We start from the raw sequence: 23826 nt of genomic DNA, 5'->3' as shown, positions 1-23826 counted from the left end.
CTCTAGAGCTCCTGAGAGGAGGACTGTGGAGTAACTATTTTTAAGATAAGACACACAACATTGGAGGCATTATCATATTAACAAATGATATAAGCATTATATTTCTGTGATCATATCATATAAACATACAGTATCGTGGTAAACATAATATTGTATAAATGTTGCCGTACTTCTATGCACTAGTACAGTTCAGCTGTTTCGGACTACTTCATGGAACATAATGAACCTTATTGCATGGTATAGAAGAAAACACATTCATATAGAGATGCATTGAATAGACTGAAATTATCATGCCTGAAGTAGTGCGTGTATTACACGTGTATTACAGTTGGCTTTGATTTCTGTCGTAGGTGTTGGAAGATAATGACTATGGTCGCGCAGTGGACTGGTGGGGATTAGGTGTTGTCATGTATGAAATGATGTGCGGAAGATTACCGTTCTACAACCAAGATCATGAGAAACTATTTGAACTGATACTAATGGAAGACATAAAATTTCCTCGAACTTTATCTGCAGATGCAAAATCATTACTTTCAGGCCTACTGATAAAAGATCCGAATAAGCGGTAAGTAAAATTACTTAGGTATACAGTGATAGTAAATACTCTGATTATAATGGGTAATGTAGGCCAGTGGTGCCTGGTCTTCCTGACTGAAGGATCTTTCAGTCATAGGAAAGGGCCATACACAGCCAGACAGAGTTCCACACAGCCTCAGAGTTCCACTTTTTCAATGCAGCAATAATATACAACAGTGAGTTTAACAAGCAAAAGGAGAAAAGGGATGTGGAAGAGAATACTTTTTTAATCCTTCACAACAAAGTCAGATCTTTTCAGGTTTAGATTTTGTACTGGAACAAAGGGAGTGCTCTAGATTGCTTTTCAGAATATGAATTAGCCCTGAGTTGGCTATAATGCTTAATGGGAATAAACCACTTTTTCTTGGAAGTGATCATGCCTGAAGACATGTAAAAGCTGCCACAGCTAAGTTTTATTAAAGCACGTAAAAAGAAGACGTATTAGATCACGTAAACTATAAACTTGTTAGATAATACATCTTATGTGTGAGATGTAAGTTGTTTGGAAGCAAGCATCACCCAGCTGCTGCCTACACCTCTTTGTTGTGGGCTTTTTCCTGGAAGATTGTTGTCTAGGTGATCTATTTTCCAGTGCCTCCTGCACTGGGCCAGCAGCGTCCAGTCCCTCTGGTTCCAAAACAAATCTCTGTCTCTGTAAATGAGTGAGATTTGTCTCTTTTTCCCAGTCTTCCTGGTCTTCTTGGTCCCTTAGGCTGCAGGCATTCTTCTGTGTGTCCTTCTCACTTCTCTAGTCCTCCTTCATCCTCAGTTTATACTCAAGTTTTCGGTAGCAGGCTTATGCTTGCTGGCACTCAGGGCAGGACCAGTCACCATGTACCTCTGAGGGACTCAGCTGCACTGAGCTTGGTGTAGCAGCCAGGACAGTACAAGAATTCAGCCTTTCCATTGCTGCCCATCAATATCTGTTTTAACTAAATTTACTCCATGTACTAAAAGCAAATTGTGACCAGCCAAATAAATACATGGAAAGTAAAGTAAAAATTTATCTCTGTAGTAATTCCTAGTGCATTTTAACCTCCAAACAATTTGAGCCATCAAACATATTAACCTTTAGAATTTTAGATACTTCCCTGTAATTAATCTTTGCAGACAGTAGTGTTTATTACAGACTTATATTTACAAGCTTATTCATATCCAAGTTCCGGTGCTAGCTACTGATAAATAGGGTAGGAGCACAAAGGTTAACCGCAGCACAGCTTTTCTCTGAGCAGCTGGATGGGAAGATACTGAGAGAAGTCTGGAGACTGCAGATTTGGATGCTTAGTGGAGATGTAGCAAATTTTGTAATGGATAGCTGAGAAACAAAGAAAAATACTGCATGGAAGTGAGAATAACTTCATACCCAGGCACTACAGGACTGAGGTAGTTGTCCAGAATGCTTCTGTAATTTTGCAAATTATTGTTCTTTGCTATAAATGCATTAGAGAGGAATTTATCTTAAAAGGTTGCTTTAAAAACTTTCTTTATATCTTTAGCAATTCATTTTAATGAAACACAAACTGCCTGTGTCATTCTCCTTGTTAGTATTTAACAATTATGGGCTGTTTGTTCACTTAAAATTATTATTATTTTTTTTTTTTTCATGTTGCAACTTCTTTCAGTTAGACCATAGGATAGCTGGACTTGGGAAGAAGTTAGATGAAAGTTGAGCAGTCCTGAAGTCCAACAACTGTTGAAAGGGGGCAGAGGTTCCTTCCCCTGGATGTGTGGCTCTATCTCCACCAACAACAGCTTAAGGGAGCTCACTGAATGTTTTTGAGTCAAATTTGATTTGCTAAAGCAACAACAACAACAAAAAAAGCCAGTTCGTTCTTGTTTTCTTGTTGTAGGGTTTGTTTTTTTCCACATTAGCGAGCTGACTCAGCTCTCGGACTCCAGTGAGTATTGTGATCAAAACGATGCTGTAGTTGGAAGTGAGAGGGGAGAGGTATGGGCAGGTGTGGGACCCTCCTCTTTTGGCAGCAGTGACTGCTTACATGAGCTCAAATCACCCCGTGCAAGTTCTCTCAAAGTACGTGGAATTCACCTCCTAAGATGATTTGCCAGAGTCTGGCTTTGGCAAGCTATGGGCCACAGTGAATATTGTGGTTATTTACAATGGCCTTTAAATAACCTTCTCAGCAGGCCTACAATTTATTAATTTATACTAATTGACTCAGATTGAGACTATTTTATGGTAATTGGTTAATTGTTACAGCACCCAGATGCAACAGCAGCGAACACTGTATAAAAATGATGTGTGAATCATTACTGATTCAGTGCTTGGCACCTCCCTGGCAAAATTTTGTGTCAGTGCTGTTAGGTTGGTTATGGTTTTTAATAGTGCCAGAACTTCAGTTGGTCTTTCAAGAAAACTAAAGTTAATTATGTCTTTTAAATGAGTGGTTTATTAAAAACTGATTGTGGACAGTAATGAACACCGTAATTGGAATAATCAAATAGAACAGAATATGGTTTGGACAATTCTGTTACTGCTTTTTATCTTGATATCACCTGAATTCATATTAAACAAGTGAGAATTTCATATTAAATAGGTCAGAGTTGTTCCTGGATATTCAGAAGTTGCCATTTTTCTAACAATTAAAGCAATTTAATTTCCTTTTAAGAGTAATGATTGTTTAATATAATTTTTTAAATTCTCTCTTTAGACTTGGTGGAGGCCCAGATGATGCAAAAGAAATCATGCGTCATAGTTTCTTTGCTGGAGTAAACTGGCAAGATGTATATGATAAAAAGGTATGTTTTTATATGACATTGAATAATCTGGCTTCTGTTAGATTGTTTCAACTGATAAGTCATAGAACCGTTGCTCTTTGGAACCACATTTTTCTTTGCAACTTTTCATGTTAATACATGCAAATAATTATTCTGAACTAGGTGAACTTACTTAATCTTCCATTTTTCAATTTGCCACTGGACCAAAAATAAATTTTGCAAACCAAACTAAACTCAGCAAAGACTTTTCTTTTGTTATGGTAACGTCCATTTTTTTCCTTTACTTTTTTTATTCCTGGTTGTTCAAGAGAAAAGTAGGTGTATGAATCAAGAAAATGTTAAAAAATAAAAAATAAAAAATCCTGAATTTTATTTCTGCCTTTTATTGAAATATTGATTTTTTTTTTTGAAATTTTATAATGGGGAGATTGAAAGCAAAAATCTACTTTCTGATTATTTATGTTTAAGTAGATATTTTTTTCAAACTAATTTTTAGAGAAATATATAGGAAAATTAAAACAGCATTATACTTCTGAGCCAAAACAGCTTGTGGAGAAAGAGAGTACTGGGAATTGGATTTGAACAGTTTTGTCTAAACGCAGTCCTGTTCCCGTAATGATCAACACTTAGGGAATGATTTTAGAAAATGAATTTATCTTACTAAGTAGTGAAACTCAGTTTGACTTAAGTTGTTTTTATATACATAAGCTGATTTTATCTCAGTACTTGTGTAAGAAGTTTCTTGTTGCTATAAAACCCTTCTATTTTGATGAAGTCTTTTTTCTGTGCTTTTTTTTCCAACTGTTATATATTGTTAATCTGCCAGTTGAGCTGCGTAATTTTAAAATTTTTCTCCTCTTTTGCTTTGTTCAAAAAAAAGGAAAATGGAAGACATACGAATGAGCAGAATATGTTTATGCTCCAATGTCAATGCTACAAACTGTTTTTTCAGTTGTTGTTGAACTGGGATTTTAAAAATGTGTGGTTGTTGGTGTGGTATTTCTCTGACAAATACCAGAATTGAAATGCGAACCTTATATTATGATACAAAATATGGTACTCTCTGAAGTTACTTGATACAAGTGTGATTTTTCCCTGGCAGTATCATGATGTTTCAAGAACCTTGAAAATAAATAATCAGGACAAGTATATTGATTAGGTTACTGGTTGGTTGTGTAAGGACATTGTAGAGAAATATTTGAGGATAAAATCTGAAAATGGAAGTTGAGGACCTGGAATTGGTTGGATTGACACGTGCTATGATTGAATGAGAAAGAAAAAACTGTTACATTACTCTTCCTCTGTTGAGAAAGATTTCGTAATTGTTTTGCATTAGAAACTGAGTTCTCAATTCTACACTGTGTTCAACATCAAATTCAGTTAAGAAAATATATATACTCTTAACTTAAAAGCATGTGCTTCAAATCTTTCCAAATCAACATGGCAAGTGCTTTACAGTCATGATCTTATTCTGAGCAATTAAAATAAATGGAGGTATTTTGCTTCTACATAAACGTAGGTATTATGTATGCCTTTATGCTCGTGGAGGTGGATATGGCTTATTGGAGTGTTATAACTGGAGAAATTGCAGTCACTCTTTGTTTACTCTGTCCACTGCTGCTTTGAGAAACTAAATTTGATAGTAAAAAATGAATTGGATTTCCTCAGTTAACTTCAAGGACCACAGGAATTATTTTTGTGCAGTATTGGCATACAATGTGTTCTTTATGGGTAAAATAGCTCATTAAAACTACTTCTGACAGTACATTTTTCTGTTTAATTCAAAAATAGTTTTATTGCTATTATGAAGCCATTTGTCTGGTTGGTTGAGGTATACAGTCATTCCTCCTGTGCACGCACTGTCTTACCAGTTCTGAAGTATGCAGAGTGGAATACTGTGCTCGGAAATGTAAACTTCAAGCATAATAATAAGCTTAATGAACTTTAACTGAGCATTTTTATTACAATGCTTATGTGAATATTTTTGAGATTTTGGTGTGTGATACAATTTCTAAAATAACTCAGGAGTATGCATCAAACACATTTGATTTTCAAATAGCTTTATCCTTTATGCTTGTTTCTCTGTTGCTGTTTATTATTAGTAGTAGGGTCACTTGATTAAATTTATAGTTGATATAATTATTTGCATAGTAAAAGTATTTCACAGTATTCTTGTTTGAAGTTTATGCACCATGAAACTGTAATTTTCTGGCTGCATTTCAGGCATGTGTTTCTGTTAGTAACGAAAGAACTGAAGTTCACATTCAGAGTAATGGAAACCAAAAAATCGTGGATTTCAAGTAGTTTCTGGGGAATGGTTTTGTGCATGTGCATGCTGTGCTGTTGTGCCACTGATTTTATCATTTTTACTCAAGATTAAGGACATCACTGTACTTACAAGGGTGTCTCTTTACTGGTGTGATTAGAGACAGAATTCTCTGTCTGTAAACTTGGAGTGTTTCATGCAACGAACAGCAGCTCTGTCAGGTCAAATGGATCCAAATGGTCAAACAGAATTATTAGCTCTCTGATACTGCTAACTAATTCAACTAATTTGGTACTTCACAATGATAATAAAATGTTGCATGGTACACTGGAGCAGAGAAGGTCGTTGCCTTTAAATGAAAAATGTATAGTACTTAGCATTTGCGATCAGATGTGTTTATTTTTGGCAGAAAAATCATGAGGGCATATGAAAGAGAGCAATCTGTGCCAGGTTCTTCCTGTGATCAGCTCAACCCTGATGAGTTTTCATCTCTGTGCATGAGTATGAGAAATTGAATAGTTTGGCAAACTCTGAAGACTTCAAAAGCCCGTATACTTCTAAATAAATTATTTGTTTTATTTTTAGCTAGAATCAGGAAGCTTTTTGACATTTCTCTGTTACTCATTTAAGAACAGTTTTAGAGTATTTTTATTTGGGTTGCAAAAATATTCTAAAATTGTCAGATGTTCTGTCTAGGATCTTTCACTGAACAAAAAACACATGGGCATTAATTTAAAGGTAGGAATTTGGGTATGTCTTCAGGCATGCAGCTTGAAGCACTCGGGTAGCCTCATGTTAGAGGAGATCCAGACCTTTTAGCGAATTCTGGGTTTCCTTCTGCATGTAATCTGGATGAAAAAAGGAGGAAGCTATGCAGGAATTTGGGCTGAGTTGCATATATCATCTGATTTCTGCTAGTGTCTCTGGTTATTCCTGGAGCAAATTTCTTTGTTAGTACTGGGAGAGGAGTAGGGGCAAGTGGCAGCAGTGGTTGCAGCTGAGGTGCCCAACCTCGCTGAAGACTGATGGAGCAGTGCTGCCAAAGGCACCTCTCTTACAGCAGCATGAGGTCGGACAGCTGCACAAAGCTGTTCCTTATCCTCCAGCTGTGACGGCTTTTGCTTTACTTAAGGCACAACCACAACAGATGATGAAATCCCATGATTAAAGCTCAGGGTTCAGGTCTGGCAAAATCTGCGACATAACTACAATGCTGAATACGTATTTAAGTGCTTTCGTGTATCAGATTTTAAGGGAAGGGGCAGGAGGGAAATATGAAAATGCCAACATCTGGTTCTAAGCAGTTGCTGTTTGAGTCGTACTATTTTGGCACAATTACCTGCTGTGTAATAAAGCCTGTAGAAATGACCCTTGTTGCTTGCTTTTGTGTTGTTGCCATGCAAAGTAGTAAAAAGATCAGAAAGCTGCTAACCAGTCTGATCTTTTCATTGTGTTTCCAGTGATACTATAAACTGTACGTGCACAGCTAGTGATTGATTACCACCCCTTTGCCCAGCTGCTTGAATTTACAAAGAGGAGAGTATAACATAAGGGTGTCTGATCCTTAAACAAGCCATTGCTGCTGTAGCCCTAAGGCTCGTGACTTCCCTCTGCCTTATCAGCTGCTGGAAAAACTGGGTTCAACTGTGGGCAACCCCCCCGATGATATGGTGTGTCCCCCTGCACTAAAACCCCAGATCTGCCTCCTCCAGGCTGTCTGAGACCACCTCCAACCCCACAGCACATATGGTTGGTTTCTTACCAGGGCTTGTAGGCTATTCCTGGTTCCCTGCTGTCCTTTGGCTTGGCCACCCGCATGGGGCAGAGGAGCCAGTCCCCATGGAAGTACTTGCTGAGCAGCATGATGCTCAGCTCCGGTCACTGTCTTGCCCTCAGTGGAAACCAGTTTGGGGGTGGGATGCAGCTGGGGATGGCTCTTCTCTTCAGTGAGCTCAACTCAGTAATTTTGTGGTCTTTGTCTTTGCTCCATCGTGGTGCATTTGCCCAACCATTCAGAATTTATTATGGAAGGACGTACAGACTGACAGAGTGCTCATCAGCTCCTTTTTCCTTTGGTAACTGAGCTAGCGTCAGAAAAAGGACACAGGGTATCATTAGGAAAGGAAAACCAGTACTTTAAAGAACTTACATATTTTTATTTAAAGTGTTGTTGACAGCCTATTGTTGAAAACTGAGCTAAAGGTTTTGTGTTTTGGTTTTGTATCTCTGCATGATTTTTAGGATCACCAGCTATTTGCTTTGAAGGGAGCTTAGAAGATATAAATGAGGAAACACATTGACAGATATGCATCAGAAAAAAAGTCAGATTTTGAGACAGGCTTTGCTAGTGTCCTTTTAAGGTTCTTTATTGTGGTATTTGGTTGTTATATTCATTTATATAATGAATTTCAGTTTATGTGAAAATAGGCTGTTTACTTGGAATGTCATTTAGTAAATTATCCAGTCTGTTAATGCAAATACATATTTCTTTAAGTTAGGAAGTCTGAGAATTGTGACATGTTTTCAGCACTTAAAGCCAAGCCTGCCTGTGATGAAACACAAAGGTGTGTTGCAGTGACGTGACCCCATTCTCTTCTTGCCGTGTTATGCACGTGTTCTGCCATTCTCATTAGTCTCATCCGTCTCCTCTGCTTGATTCTTGAGAATAACAGTTTTGCAGTTTGGTAACATAGCTCTCCAGGGAAGGTTAACAGAGAAGGAAGTTTGATTCCTGGACATCAGATTATGAGCACTTAACTACCAATACATAATTAACTTTCATAGCCAGAAAGAACTGTAACATTTGACACAATTTTTGACATATGTCAGACCTGAATAATAAACTAGATGGCAACTGTTGAAATACAGCATATGATGACAATACAAGGCATTATTAAAATATCTGTTTTGTAGTTATTTTTATAATACATTCTCAAAATACATAAGCTGTGAGAAAAGCAGAATTCATCTCGTACATTGTAATTCATTAGTAAAGAGGAAAACATGTTGGGATGCAACAGTGCTTTTTTTTTTAATTGGACAGCTCACAATGTCATATTCAAGTTGAACCATACATAAAAGTCAAACAGTTATTCCTCATGATTAAAAACTGAAACAGGACAGCAGTGCTTACTTCTTAATATTTATATGATACTTAAAGAATTAGTGTGTTTGTGAGTTTTGTGGTTATAAAACAATTACTTAGTTTATTTAAATACCTTGGGTAATTCAGTGGGGGTGGTGTATAGCTGCACCTCATATGCCTTTAACACTCATCTCAGAGTATTATTCAGCTGTAGGCTGTTGGTGGATGAGATTTTTATGATTGTGTTAATTTTGAGTCTTTGGAAGGAAAATTCCTTTTAAATTAGAAGGAGAAGGAAGATCACACTGCAATTTTCATTTGACAGGCCAGGTCCATCACAGTCACTGAAGTAGCTTCAGCCACTTCCTGTGCAATCCAAGACAAACTGATCCTGTCTGATAATCTTTGAGCTAATAAAGTTACCTATTTTCTCTCATACTGAAGTATTTGCAAAGTTGTTTAGTCAGAGTGAAAAAGCTGAAGGTGTAGCACAGTCTGTCTGTTCATCCTCATGAATGCAGTAGTCAGGTACTGTATCTACCCCTTTTGTTCCCCCAAGAGATGGGTGTCAAGTTTCCCAGGTCCTGAATTGTGGAAAAACAGTGGTGGTCCTCACATGCTGCTCTTGATGGATGCCAGGTGGGAATGCCACTCCCTGGAAGTAGTAAAAATACTGAGAATTTGATACTGCTTCTGCTGTCATTTCTAATATCAAACCTTGGAAATGGCTGAGGTACATTCAGACTGACAGGTGCGAAATAGGATTTGTCTTAAACATCAACTCTTATAGCCATTAACTCACTGCTGAATTTGGTTTTTCATTTCTTTATTTGTACGCATGTGTATGTATGTACATACACATCTCTGTGTGTGTGTAACACATGAACACACGTGGTCTGTACTTCTGGTCCTTAGAGGCAACTGCTGAGTGCTGAACATGTATAACTCTCCTGTTTGGTCAAGTGTCCTCCTCCTGAAATTGACCAGGCTGCTACGAGAGGGCAAATTGTCACAAGGTGAAGATAGGCAGCCAGGACCAGGACTGAGCACCACAAGCCTTGCACAGACTGACAAGGCAGAGTTTAACCGAAGCTGGTATTGTTGCTTTTGGCCACCCATTACCCTGTGTGCCTCGCAGTGCTCACATTCTCCTTTTGGACTTTCTGACTTCTTGGGTCAGAAGTGGGGAGAAGCTGTGGTGAGAGCGGCTAGATGCCATGTCCTTGTGGCATCACAGCACAAAATGTCACTGGGTATAGAGAGACATCTTCATGTTGTGATCATCAGAGATGTACTCAGTGTTGTGTGCATTGTTCTTTGTCATTGAGCCTCTGAGCTTAAAGCTTTTGGGCTGTGTGGAGAAATTTCTATGTTATTATTCAGGCCCTGTGTCAGTGTAAGTGGTTATCTCTGCAGCAGTTGCATCTTATTCATCTTTCTAACAGTTTCATTACAGCTGAAATTTTGGGAGATTTTTACTTTCTGCTTTTAAATAAAATCTGACAATTAATGAACAAAGGTGGCATCCCTCCAGAAACATAATTGCCAAATTTCTGTAGCATGGCCTGGCATGTTGGTGACATGGCTTACAAAATCTGTCTCACATGAATGATTCTGCCTCTAATCTCCTGACTGTATTGTGGAGGTATAGTGTCCTTCTGTGTGCACTTGTGCACATCATTTGTACCGTGCTCCCTGCTCCTGCTTTATGTGGAAGGACGTAAGGAAAGCACTTTATCCCATTTGCTCCATTTTCTTCTGGAGGTGATACGCAAGCACTGCATGCCAGTTCCTTTTTTCTTGACAGGAATTGTGCAGCAACTGGTAAATTATTTTAGAGGCTCTCCCTTTAAATTGGGGAGTCTGTGTTGAAGGTATCTCAGCAATTATGTGGAGGTCAGAGAGGGAATTTATCTCTGGAGGGGAAGGTGTGTATGTGAGGGCAGAGCAGGCCCCTGCAGCGCGACTCTGAGACTTTAGGCTTGGCTGTTCTGGTGTGGGGGGTTAGAGCAGGTCGAGGGGAATGAACCCTGTCTCTGGTTATCCTCTCAGCTTGGAAGGTGGTGCTGAGAAGGAGGCAGAGCATGTGGGAAGAGAGAAAATACCTTCCTCTTGCTCTCTCTTGTGTTGTGTTTATGCCTCTTGCTCTCAGCTGCCATTTTCTCTTTCCCCTAGGCTGTCAGTGTTGGTGTACGTGAAGGTACAGCCTGTGTAAATACCAGCCACGTGGCTGCAGGGTTTGTGTTTACAGCCACTGAAGCCCACTACTGCTTTTCATGTCTCAAGTATGAAAGGTACTTCTGTAAGATGACTGAATCCCGTAGCACCAGTGACGTAAATCTGCATCAGGTTCCTCCCTTCTGGTTATAGACTGGAGTTCTGTTTGTTTTTCTTGTTTCACTTCCCCAGACTTGTGGCATAGCCGCTGACTTACTGAATGGCGTTGATAAAGAGTTTCCTATTAAACAGTTGGAAGTCTGGCTACCGAGTGTGGCATGGGAGGACCAAACCCCCTCCTGTTACAGAATGTGCTTGTTGCTGGTGACATTTGTGTTAGTGGTGCTTGTAAAGCCTGACTGAAATTATTGTTGTAGTCACTTGTTCCTGAAGAGTCCTGAGTACTGTACTTCCCTTACTAACATCATAGCAAAGCCTGTTGATCTCAGTGGACAAAAAAGAGAGGACAAAAAAAGAAGAGTAAATCAGTAATTAGCCAGAATTTTTTTAAGGAAGAACCTGCCAGCTGATGCATTACTTTTTTCCTCTTCAGTTGCAAATCCATGCATTGCTATATATTATGATCTTACCTTGCCTGTCTTGTCTTTTTCATTACATAATTTTCTGGATAGAGATCTATTCTTTCTTGAACAAGGTCTTTCCTTGGCTGGTTTTATAGCACTACATAGTGCTATAAAGGCATAGCACTACATATGCACAATATGGCCCTGATAGGACAGGCTAGCTGTGTAAAAAAGTCTTTAAAATATGCATTGAACATAGTAAAATAACGAAGACTCATACTTCCATAAAAAGGGATTATCAAAAGACAGCTTCTTAAAGTACATCATTTCTGTCATGAAATGAGTCTAGTGCATTGAGCCTAGTGGGAGGAGGAGGTTAACAGCAGCTTTGCTTCCTATGTGGGGTAAAATTAACAATTTACTTGCTCAGTGTTGGTGTTCTGGAGTTGACAGAAATAAAATGAAACTAGCGAAAAACACGCACAAGGTCTGATAACATCAGTGAGCCATAACTTAAGCTCTTATGTAGAAAGCGAAATGGATATGCTGTCTTCAGGGTTTGCATTTTAAGTCGTATGTGAGTGGATAACACCGAAGGGCTCCAAGTTACAGACCAAAATGCTTCCCTTCCATGAACTGCATTACAATATCATATATATTAACCTGCTGTGTAGTTTTGGACTGGCACAATACAGCATGAAATCCCATAGTCAATGTGCCTTCCAGTTAAAACCTGTGGCCTGTAGGATGTTCTTTTAGAGGAGAAGGTTTAAGGTGAGGCTGATGTGAGGGAGCGCTGCCTGTAAGCAGTGAGCAAATACCAGTTACCTGCTGCTGGGAAGCACTGCACTGTGTTGTGGAAGTAGGGGACAGGATCAGATCCAGAAATGTTGGGTTCAGGAACCTTACTTAAGTATGAACTGACCTTTTTCAAACATAAAATTTATTTTCACATTTACATGATTTATTTTAAAGGTAAGTTCTCAGCCTTACTGCTGAAAAACAGAATGCAGTGTGCTTACTGTACCCTCTGTGCTGTCCCTTTTGCCTCAGCTGTTCGTGCCACGCAGGTCTGGCAAGTACCTGGAGGTGCCTTTGCCTGACAGCTATGTAGGTAATTGAAACGGCCCAAAGAGTTTCTAGGTAATTATGCAGCTCAATTAATCTGCAAGTCATGTGAAAGTGATACTTTGAATTTAGCCTTATCTTGCTATTAGCTAGATTCTGAACTAGTATTTTTGGGATTGATTCTAATGACATGTATCTCTTACTAGGAGTTAGAGACTCAGCTGTCTCTTGTTGGACCCTCTTGCAACTTCTTGTTTGACCTAGGGTGTAGAGAAAAAAAACAAATTAAAACTTTAATTCCTTTCTTGGTAGTAATTTGGTTGGCTTTAGGTATAGTAATTTTGTTTTGTTTCTTGGTCCCTTTCAGCTTGTACCTCCTTTTAAACCTCAAGTGACATCTGAGACAGACACCAGGTATTTTGATGAAGAATTTACAGCTCAGACTATTACAATAACGCCGCCTGAAAAATGTAAGTCAAAAATTATACATAAGCATAACTTAAAAATAATCGCTTTATAATAAAGCACTATGTATGAAAGTTCTTTTGTTTGAATGGAAAAGCTTACTAGCAAAAATCTTCACGTGAAAGTGTGTAAATAAATTCTCAAAAACAGTCTTCATTTGAAGAAGGAATAATTACAAAGCTTGAAATATTAGATGTTAGACATGCTTTTGTTTGTTTGTTATATTATTACTATTATTTAACATAGGTCACAGTTCTGTAGTTCTTTCCTTAGGGAAAACACCAGCTTCAAATGTTTGCTGGGTGTCAGTAAAGGTCCCAGTTCAGCAAAGTAAATTGGAATATAGACCCTCCTTGGAGACTGCTATTGATTTCAGTGGGTTGTTTAAGTTTAGTGAGACACACATATTTTAAAGTACTTCATAGACCCCACCAATCCCCAGCCTCATCTCCCTGCTTGCCCACCCCCCAGAAAAAAACAATCCCTTCCCCACGCCAAACTGACAGAGATGAGTGGATGCCTTTTGTGTTGATATCCATTACTTGAAAATTGAATTTCTTAACAAGTCCTGTGCTTTTTCTGAGCACTTAAAGAAGTTATTAATATAGATGTAATCAGTGCACTGAGGCTTGCACAGACCTTCTTTGTAGGAGTGAATTTCACTCCACCACAGTTTGTATTTCTTCATCTTCCACTGCACACACAGGAATCGGACAAGCTAGGGTTTAACAGAGTTACTACCAAGCTAGTGCTAAAGCATAGTTAAAGTCTTGCTGCTGAATTCTTGAATGAATTCACTTTCTAAGTGAGATTTTTTTTTTATTATTTTTTTATTTTTTTTTAACTGGGGGGTTGAGAAAGGAGGAAAAGGAGGATCATAAAAGTAGGCAGGAAATACTGTAGTTAAGGTTGATTATCCTGTCATAGAGCTAGCTCATTTTTGGGTGGATTAGGATTCTCAGGTTTAGCCACAGTTCTCTGTTGCTGAACAAATCTGGAGTAGTTTTCTGGGTTTTGTATTTATAGTGGTTCAGTTTTGTATTTTTAATATAAGAATTTTTTCATATTTGTAATTTTAACAAATTTTAAGTTTGGTTTAATTTAGAGACTATTGGTTCGATCCAATAAAGCCATTATCTCTTAAAACTCCACATATGCAATGAGAATGGATATTTCTCCATCAAATGTTGAAGCAATACAAAATACGAAGATGCTACCATGACTTCAGCTTTAAATTTATTGAGTTCAGGGTGGTCAATTAATAAGAACTCTGGGAAACTACCTCCTCCCTGAAATTCCTGTCTTAGCCTCTAGTAATGGCGTGACTGATGCAGCTTGAAACAGTGCAAGGCTACAACCCACCCTGCTCATAAAAATAATAAAATAGGGGTGATTGCCAGCAGCAGTGCACAAATGTTGAAAGTATATCTTGTATCTACAGTAACCAAACCGCATATATCACAATAAATTTATGCATATAAATCTATTGTTAGGATAACAATTTCAATAGGTGTCTTTAAGGACACTGTTTAAAAATCTATGCGAGAATGCAGATCCAAATGCTCAGAGTTAGGCAACATCTGGTGTCTGGTTTCCATTGGCAATACAGGAAATATGTAAATAAAAATATTTATGAATTTGGCTTAGTCCGTGTTTCCTCTGATCCCAGAAAATACTGTAAAAATAAATAGTTTACTAAATAATTGTATGTAAAAATTGAACTAAAAAGAACTTGTACGAATTGTTCATTTTGTTGGTGTGCTTTCTTTTAACTCCCTTCAAAATGGAGAAGCATTTAAGTATGTCTACAAGATTATAATTTTCTGAACTCAGTTTAAGAAGCAATGAAAACTGCTTCTCTGCTTCAATCAGCAAGGACTTCTTTTCTTTTTCTTCTGTGCTACCAATAAATAGATGTGCTGGTGTGTTTTGATTAGCCTAGAAAGGGTAGTAGTGATTGAAGTCCTTGTGTGATAGTCATAATAAAATAATAAATAAATAAACAAAAAAAAATCCCCACACTGCTGTAGTGATGACCTACTGAAAGGATATCTTTTCCATGAGCATCAGTCTACTGTATGAGCATAAACTTATGTGAATGAAGATGTATTTTTAACTCGAGCCTTTAACTTCAGCATTGAACTCTGAAAGATGGGCTGCATGTTAGGTGAATAATAAAATTTTATAGTAAATATAATGACGTTTTGAACTTCTGCCTTAATACAGATGACGAGGATGGTATGGACTGCATGGACAATGAGAGGCGGCCGCATTTCCCCCAGTTTTCCTACTCCGCAAGTGGACGAGAATAACTTTTTTGTTCTGCTGCTTCACTGTCATCTTAGGTTTATCACTGAAAATGATTCCTGAACATCACCACCAGTACTAGATACTATTTAAGATAGCAGGGGCACTTTCAGAGACCATTCCAAATTGAACAAAGTTATTTCCCAAACCTACCTAAAATCCATTTTGGTTTTGCATGAAATATGGTAGCTCTCTATGCTCTCCTGCTATTGCTGCTGCCCACCGTCTCAGTATAATAGCAACGTCAAGAAGTTACTAACAGTTTCTTTGAAGGTAGATGACTTTACTTCAGCGTTGTACGTTTTGTGCACAAAGTCATCTATTTTTCCTCACAGTGGAGGCTAAACAGGAAAACGTGTTGGTCCAGCTTATCTTCTTCTAGAAGATGAATCAAAATTGTAATTAGTCTAAAAAGACTAGTCTATAATATTTTCTTGCATCTGTTTGTGCTGGTTAGAACAAGAAAACGTAGGGGTGGTGATGTACATATGCAAGGTTTTTGTTAGGCATATCATTACTTGAAGCAGGTCTCTGTCATTAACATCTGGCTGGAATTTGCTTGGGAAACGTTTGAGAGAAGGACTTAAACTGTTGATATATATAAATATATATATATATTATTTTTTAATTACTGTTGGATACTACAGAAGAAGCAGAAGGGCTGGGCTCACCCAGCCTGCCACTTAGAACTTCCAGGTTCATGTGCAATCATGGAGAATCGAACATTATACATGCAAGAAATGAAGGCATAAAAGCAGCAGTTGAAGTTGTTTAGGGGTCTTATAATTTGCACCAGATAACATCTTTCTCATGCTTTTCTTTTTCTTTCATGATATACATCACCTCTGATGGCTGAAGAATGTAGACAGGCATAATGGTATTGCTTTTCACCAAAATGTGTGCACCAAGGTAAACAGTTGTTTGCCTTACTTATTTTTGAGTTTGTGAATTAGCTTTTTCTACAGGTGTTTAACTCTGAATATTCTTCTTTTTTTCTTTTATTTTCTTTTCTTTCCTTTTTTTTTTTTTTTTTTTTTTTTGTTATACTGCGGTAGTATTTATTTTTAGAGATAAGGTTTGTATGTGTCATGTTTGCAAATGCTGCTACATCTTAGATAGAACAGGCTTATAGCAGTTAATTTTGTAATATATGGAAGGACTGTACAAGCTGAAGGGAATAATGCACTTTTATCCCATGTGGAAATTTTAACAAGGCTCTGAAATTGTACATACTGCTTAGAATCAGATTTTTGTGAATGAAATACTGTCTTTTAATTCTTTGGCAGTGGAGGTGAGGAGTTCCAACTTCATGTGCCAAAGGGTTAAAAACAAATAAACAAAAAAGCTACATCTTGTGCTCTATTCAGGATAAAGATACTGTAAAAGCCTGATGGCACAATAGAAAATTTCTGTCCTATATGAAGGAAACATATTTGAACAAGGAGACCCCAGTGATTACAAGAAAAGCACTTTAATAATTAAAATAGTAAATTTCTGGGATCAGCCATTCTCAAGGAAAGTTTGTCCTCAACCAAAAGAGTTACGAAACCCAGCATGTTACATGTAACCATGGTACCCGATTGATGGAATTTAAAGCATTGCAAGAAACACTCCACTGACAGGAAAACGTCTTTCCATTTCCGAAGATCTGTATCTAACAGAACATGTGCACAAGCTTTAGCTTTGATCTTCAGCAATGATAATCTTAATAATAAACCCTTTGGTGCTAGGAGCTGGGATATTTTGCAGTGCAGTAATGGTGTGCACGTGCCCTTGCTAACGGCGCCTGAAAGCCCTGACTCCATGGGATTATCATTTGAAGTATCTCTGTGTTCGTATCTTGTTAGCTCCCACAAAGACTGTGATATCACAGAGTATTACTGATTGCGTTGTGTGAGTGAGGAGGTGAGTCTGAAAGGAGATGTTCATACGCAGATGCCTTAGCCTCTTGATGTGGAAAGTTGAGTATCCTGGCGTGAAGCCCACTGCTGGCAGTGCATATGCTGGGACAGTCAAGGGGCCAATGGGCATTTTAGCAAGGCAGCTAAAGACGCAGACTAATTTAGACAATTTTTCATGTTTCGTGTTTTATCTTTAGTAATGGGTGGATAATCAGTCAGAAATATATCATGATGTATATGCTAACTACATAGGATCTCATTCTGTCTCCTTGTAACACTAAACATGTAGAAATTATCCCTCTGTAGAGAGAGCGAGCACAGTAAATGCATTGCAGGTCTGTAGAAGTGTCTGTACTGACACAGTGAGTGAGTGACTGAAATAACCAATTACTTAGGAGACGGGCATTAATTAGTTTTCTGCAAAGGCCTCGTACTTACAGACTAAAACTATGGTGATTCAAAATCTGTGTTATATGCCTGTGGTGTTGTTTTTTTTTTTTTTTTCTTTTTTTTCCAGCTTTTAACAGCAATAAATTTTTTGACACAGGGCACCTATAGCTAATGACCAACTGGAGTTGTGCCTCTGACCAACCCTTCCTCGTGCTGAGAAGAAAGAAACCCTGTGGCTAGGTTCATCACAGTGTAGCTAGTTAGAGTGCAGTTCGCAGTAAATATCTGTGGGCGAATTATCTGAAAACTTTTTAAGGCTTCAATCAGTGTGTATTGTGTTATCTGCCTTCCAAAATATCATAGATCGAGTTCGTGCTATGGAGAGAGTCAGCAGTCATTTAATGCTGCCGGGGGTGGGGGAATTCCCTCATAGCAGTGTCAGAGATAGAAGAAAGAGAAATTAACAAGCTGTGCTGGGAGAAACTCTCAAAGCTCTTCTTTGCCTGTTTGTAGTTGTAGTTGGGTTTGGACAGTGCGTGGTGGTGGCTGGTTACCTTGATGAGCCTTTTGAGCACAGTACATTTCAGACTTTGACTCCAGCTTGTACTGACTTCCATGGCAGACAGTATGCCCTCTTGTACTGCAGCCATCTCGGAGGAAATAGGTCATTTCTGTTTGGGTTTTGGCAGTTTTGCACACGGCTTTGCTTTCCACACGAATCCATCTTCCAGTACATTCCTGTTGCTTACAGAACATTTATTCCAGTATTGTTTTACATTTTTTCCATCTTTACTTGCGGCTTCTTAAAGCTGACTGTTCTTGCAGGGGCCATGTGCTTCTCCTAGAGTACAAAAGTAAGGTCTTTCCTTACTAACTGCAGGGTCTATATATTACACCTCAATGTACACACTTTGCTGCTACTGTTTGTACTGTCTACAGTAGAATTTCCTTATCTTGCTCCTGGTAGTGCATTACAGGCAAGCATGAAATGTAAAGTATTTATTTAAATAAAAACCTCTAAATTGGTAATTGAATTACCTCCCTGTAGCTTTAGAGTTTGTGACATTTCTTGACCTTGCTAGTTCTTTCATTAGATCCATGCAAGATCTAGTCATATGGTTAAGGATATTAAGCAGACACGACTATGAACCCAAGAAACCGTATTACTGTTGGTCATACTTAAACTGTTTATTTCCTTAAGTATATGACCCACAAGGATGTGAAATAACTACAAGAAACTGTTTTTGTACACTGTACATCCTTAGTATTTTTACACGTATATGATAGGGATGCACATTATTTTCCTTCGTACAGACAGCTTAAATAAAACACTATGTCAATCTGCTACTTCTGTGTTTTTTAATGCTAATTTGTTCTGGAGGTTTGTAAATATATTATATATATGTTCAAGCTTGCCACAAAGGACGTATTTTTTTATATCTGCACATTATTATTAAATATCTTAGAGGATAAAGTTCCTAATCTGTTCTGTGTCAGAGAAAGAAAATCTGAAACGAGAAGGCTATATTGCAGATTACAAAAGATTTCTCAAGTTTTGGTTTAAATATTTACTTCATATTTTAAAGTAATTTTATATAGGTTAGATGTTTCAATCCTGAAATGCACAAAGAATTTACTTAATTTCTTCTTACAAGAAAATGTACATCGTTATTTTTTTATCACTGTATATATAATGATCTGTGCATGATTAGTTCAAAGTTTTATTTGCTGTGAAGTCCTAGTGATAACTGTAACTTGATGTGACGTATTTCAGATACTGGGTGATCAGTTTCAGCTTGTAAATTAAGTTACGGTATTGTCAAAAAAAAAACAAAAAACAAACAAACAACAAAAAGAGGTTTTAATGGCTAAGCAAGATGTATTTGTGCTGTGGCCCAAGGCTATTTCCATACAGGTGGTCTGTGTTAACTCTGCGAGGTGTATGTAACTTCTAAAAGTAAATTTGGGTTGTACTTTTCAAGTACTGATTATGCAGGGCTACGTTCCTATCAGAACAGCCAACATTTAAGCGAGTTGTCATCGAATGAAAGCCGTAGCCTCAAGTCGCGTAGCGTGGCAGCATGCTGGAGGAAGCAAGGGGAAGGTGTGATTTGCAGGGCACCTCGGGGTGGGACTCGTTGACGCCCGCCAACTGGCCCAAGCCTAATTGCAGCAGCCAGCCAGGAGGGCTGAGTGTCCCTGGAGCAGTCGGTCATCTGGGTTTTAGCTCAGTTCTCAGGCATGAACCCTTCCCTGGAACGTAAGTAAGTGTGTGAGCCGGGTCTTTCTTGTTTTCCCCTTGAAGTAGGCCAGAAGGAGCAGAAGAAAGAGACAAACAGATGGACAGTAGTTGCAATATTTGCAGATCAGTGACAGGACTCAGCTGTGGCCATGGAAGGAGCCACTGCTCATTCTGCATGGAGGCACAGGGGTGATGCCTCGGGGGGGGCGATGCTCTAGCTGTGGGCATGGAAGCTCCTGGATGCGATCGCCTGATCTGAACTTTGTAAACTTTGTAAAAGTAAGCAGTTTGTGGGTAAGGACAGGGTGGGGTGGGGAGAACAGGAGCGGGGTAGACCTGGCACTGTCTGTGCACAGTGAGTAAATGATTGCTATGAGTAGAGTAGCTGCTGCAGAGAAATTGATCCTTGTAGTCACAGTGGTGGCTGCAGCAGGTGAGGTAGGTCCAGAAAGGTTGAGGGTCCAGCTGTGCCGTGGGCCGTGGTACAGCAGCTCCAGGATCTCAGTGAAGCCTAAGTGCTGGGACTGGGTGCCTGAGGTCCTTCATGCATGTGGCTGATAGGCACTGCTCCTATTTAAACACAGATTTATGGTGTGGGGAAAAGTAATAAGTTTGCAGATTTATAAACATATAGTCTTACCTATGTAACCATCTATAAAGTAGTGAGAAATAAAATAAAATTGTCCACCTGACTAGCGTGGAGAACCCGTAGTTGAGCTAGAAAGGAATTTTCATCAGCAGCCTTTCCCTTCCCAAAAGACCCGAGGCGATTTAAGCATGTTTATTGTCATAGTGGTGAAGCAGTTTAGGGAGGAGTTCAGATGTGTTTGGCAGTTTCATATGGCAGGAAATTGAAATGGGAAGAAAAAACACTTTGATGTTAAGGCTGTACCACTAGTAATTCTTAAAATACAAGGAATGAAAGATTGTGTCCCACAGCAAATGGTAACTTATTGCATGTGTTGTTACTCCTACTTCTGTTATATTTTATGTGTTCATGCTGGCTGAAGTAGCCTTATTGACTGGGAACTGTTCTTTGCACTTTTTTTTTTTTTTTTTTTTTTTTCCCTCCCTCTTTACCAGTGCAATTCAGGAACTACACTGAATGTAAAAACCTTTTCTTACGTGGTTAGTTTATTATGCACTAGTTCAGCAAAAGGTTCAGATGAATTCTTTCTGAAACAGCCTGGTACTTGGAAAGTAACCTTTACAAATATAAAGTTAACTGGAAAGAAGTCCTCCAAATGTAGCCTCCAAATGTTTTGAGTTCAATAATTTGAAGCAGAGTTCAGCTGATGCCCATCCCCAAGATAGTGAAGTATCTTCCAGGGGGAAAGTCTAGAATCACTTCAGTGTTGAGAGCCAGGCACCTCATGTACGTATTAGCCTTTGCTAACAAAGGGTCCCTTTGTCTCAAAGGTGTTAGCCAGTGACTGTTTTGATGGGAAACCTACCCTGTGGAAATTACTCCACATTACAGGGAATATTTCTCAATTGTTCTTAAGCCCTTCTGATGGATTAAGAGTTGTTAGGACCCTGACTTTTGTATAAAAGTGGCAAGTAGCTTGTACAACTGAAGTTCCCAGGTAGATTCTGGTCATTCCCATTCAAAGTTCCCTGGTAGATTCTGGTCATGAGTAATGAACTTCAGCACACTGTGATTTCTGTGAGATTTAAACACCCTTTCCTCCCCAAACACACATTTTCCCTTGAATGCAAAAGGACACAACCAGGAAAAGTAATGAATCAAATTCAGTTTATTGGTATTGCCATCTGTAAATAAGACATCTATGTTAAATTACAAAAATAGATAAAAACATTTTATAAAACATTGTACAAATTATGAATTAAGCTGATGCTTCATAACAGCTGTTAAAACTGGATTGCAAGCTTAGCCTTTTCTTAGAAAAGTCTCAGCTGTCTTCCTAGAAAGTTTGGTAGGTGAGTAATGTTTCAAAATATTTATGATTCTGTAGTTAAAAACAAATATAAACCAGTTGAAATTAGCCAGTGTGTCTGTTTTCTGCGAACGCTTCTCTGTGTGAGCTTCAAACAAGTCCGAGTTTCAGACGGGTGCAAAGGAGAACTGAAAGACAGAAGAAGGAGATGGGAGTGTAAGTAAGTAGTCTCTATGGAGCTGCTTGCATCTCTCATTTGTGTCACTTCAGCCCGTGGGTGAGTTCTTAGAAAAGAAATACGTAAATGGTTAAGAATGTGGCAATGCTATGTAAACAAACTCTGTTTCAAAGCCTGTGCTTCCTGTGGTCCTCACCGCTTTCTAAGATCAGCAATCTTACAGGTAGCAAGAACAAGAGCTATCTGATTTCTGAAAAACAAGATCTCCATGAGCTTTAGCCATCGCTCATGTTTAGCAGTAAATAACTAAGCTCTTGTTTTGGGGCACGTCTAAGATCCTGCCCCTTCTCCCTTCCAGGAAGGAGGAGACAGGTTTGTGCCAGAGACTGTTTACTGTGAATTGTACAGACTGTATATGGGGTGGGCAGCTGTAGCAAAACAGGAAGCTGCCTGTGTGCTGTTAGGAAACCTCTGGTGGGAAGGCTAATTTGCAGTTTATAAGCTCTCGCATAGCTATTGTTTGTGCCTCCTCAGTAGCACTTCACGACTTAATTAAGGGCAAGACATCAAACTCTAGTGGAGCTGGGGTAGCTACCTAGAATTAAGCAACTGGAGTTCTGAAATTTGAATTTAAGAGATGTAAATGACCTCAAATAAAAATAAACTTTCAATTTGGGCTGGTTTTGCATTAGAGGACTTAGCGTTTTGCTTTTTTTTTTTTTTTTTTTTTTTGAGTTGGTAAGGTACTGAGGACTGAGTTAAGAAAGGATTTATAATGTTGCAGTTCATTAAAGAATTAATTAAAAACAATAACATGGTACTTTTTTTTTCCCCAAAAAATACATGCACCATGTCATTGCTATGGTTGTATCCACAACCAGTGCACTGAAAATCAAATTACATCCCTGGAAAGAGTTATGGGTCAGACTCAGCATCAGGGTGGCTGTTAGTGACAGCCAGAGGAAGCCCAGGCTGTGCTTCATTAAAGGGCCAGCATTAGAATACTAACAAAAGATTAAAAAGACAAAGAGCACTCCACCCAGCTCCTGAAGAAGTCTCCTGGCCACCTGAGGCTTGTCAAGGCTGCCCTTTGAGGTGCAGCTGAATGCCTGGCCTGTTAGTGCACTGCTCTCTCCCCTAGCTACTGGTATGAGTATCCTTAGTACCACTGCTTGTTCTTTTAGGTACCCCTTCTCAGACAGCTGTTTTCTCTCACCAAGCCTCAAAACATTTCTACCTAGAAGTTTCATCCTGTCATCTATGCCTCTAACTAAGGAGCTGCTGTTGCCTTTCCTTACCACCTGAAGCCACAGAAAGGTTTTCATTAGCCCTGCTCAGATGCGTGTAAATGGGTTAGGTACCAAAACGGCCACCTCTAGTGCCGCAGGCTGCCTGCGTTTCTTCCATCGGCACAGTTACTCCAAGTTAATGCTTTGCAAGATACTGAACCTCTGCATGGTTGACGAAGTCAGCATTTCTCCATCTGACTATAGGCAGGCTTCATCTGCTTTAAAAACAAAAGTGCAAATACTGGCAAAGTCTCAGTGTGCCCAATGGCACAGCAGGCTGGATGCTAAAGCAGTTGTTTGGGATGTGCCGCTCTCCTCCTCCCAGCTGAGTGAGCAGAGTGCTGCAGCACAAAGTGCTCAAAGTTCTCCCCATGCTCCCTCCCCTCAGGGGCAGCTCTTTTAGCTGTGTGGCTGGCTAGTCTTACAGATTTCATTTTTGTAGGTAGCAGAGCCATAGAAACCCCAGTGTTTTAACTGATGTTAATGCTAGTCACAGGGGCGGGGAGAGGAGCCACTAGATGCCTGTTTGGTCAGCATGGTGCTCTGAGAGGGGCCAGGCCGCACTGCTGCTGCAGACACCTCCAGGGCCGTCCTGGCCTCCTGCGCCCAGCTGCAGCATCACAAAACCCGAAGCTCCACCTACCGTGGTCTAACGCTCATCACCACTTGATTAAATGCCACCTA

At 39.0% G+C, this 23826-nt stretch overlaps 2 protein-coding genes across 7 annotated transcripts in view; one reads left to right on the top strand and one right to left on the bottom strand.

The window, feature by feature from the left end:
• The window catches only part of AKT3 (AKT serine/threonine kinase 3), a 153791-nt gene extending 134911 nt beyond the window's left edge, over nucleotides 1-18880 (top strand). For 3 of the 4 annotated variants that reach the window (XM_084515114.1, XM_084515113.1, XM_084515115.1), the window contains 4 exons: nucleotides 351-565; nucleotides 3246-3333; nucleotides 12840-12942; nucleotides 15164-18880. In XM_084515114.1, coding sequence (XP_084371240.1) covers nucleotides 351-565; nucleotides 3246-3333; nucleotides 12840-12942; nucleotides 15164-15249 — 492 coding nt within the window. In that variant the 3' untranslated portion in view covers nucleotides 15250-18880. The remainder of the gene's footprint in view (nucleotides 1-350; nucleotides 566-3245; nucleotides 3334-12839; nucleotides 12943-15163) is intronic. The other variant, XR_014691691.1, reaches the window with a different exon arrangement.
• SDCCAG8 (SHH signaling and ciliogenesis regulator SDCCAG8) overlaps nucleotides 18521-23826 on the bottom strand; it is a 111238-nt gene continuing 105932 nt past the window's right edge. For all 3 annotated transcript variants that reach the window (XM_084515080.1, XM_084515081.1, XM_084515082.1), the window contains one exon: nucleotides 18521-21863. The gene's annotated coding sequence lies outside the window, so the exon portion shown is untranslated. The remainder of the gene's footprint in view (nucleotides 21864-23826) is intronic.

The sequence above is a fragment of the Aythya ferina genome, assembly GCF_964211825.1.
Source record: "Aythya ferina genome assembly, chromosome: 3".
NCBI classification, from domain to species: Eukaryota; Metazoa; Chordata; class Aves; order Anseriformes; family Anatidae; genus Aythya; species Aythya ferina.
This window is presented reverse-complemented; position numbering and strand designations above follow the sequence as displayed.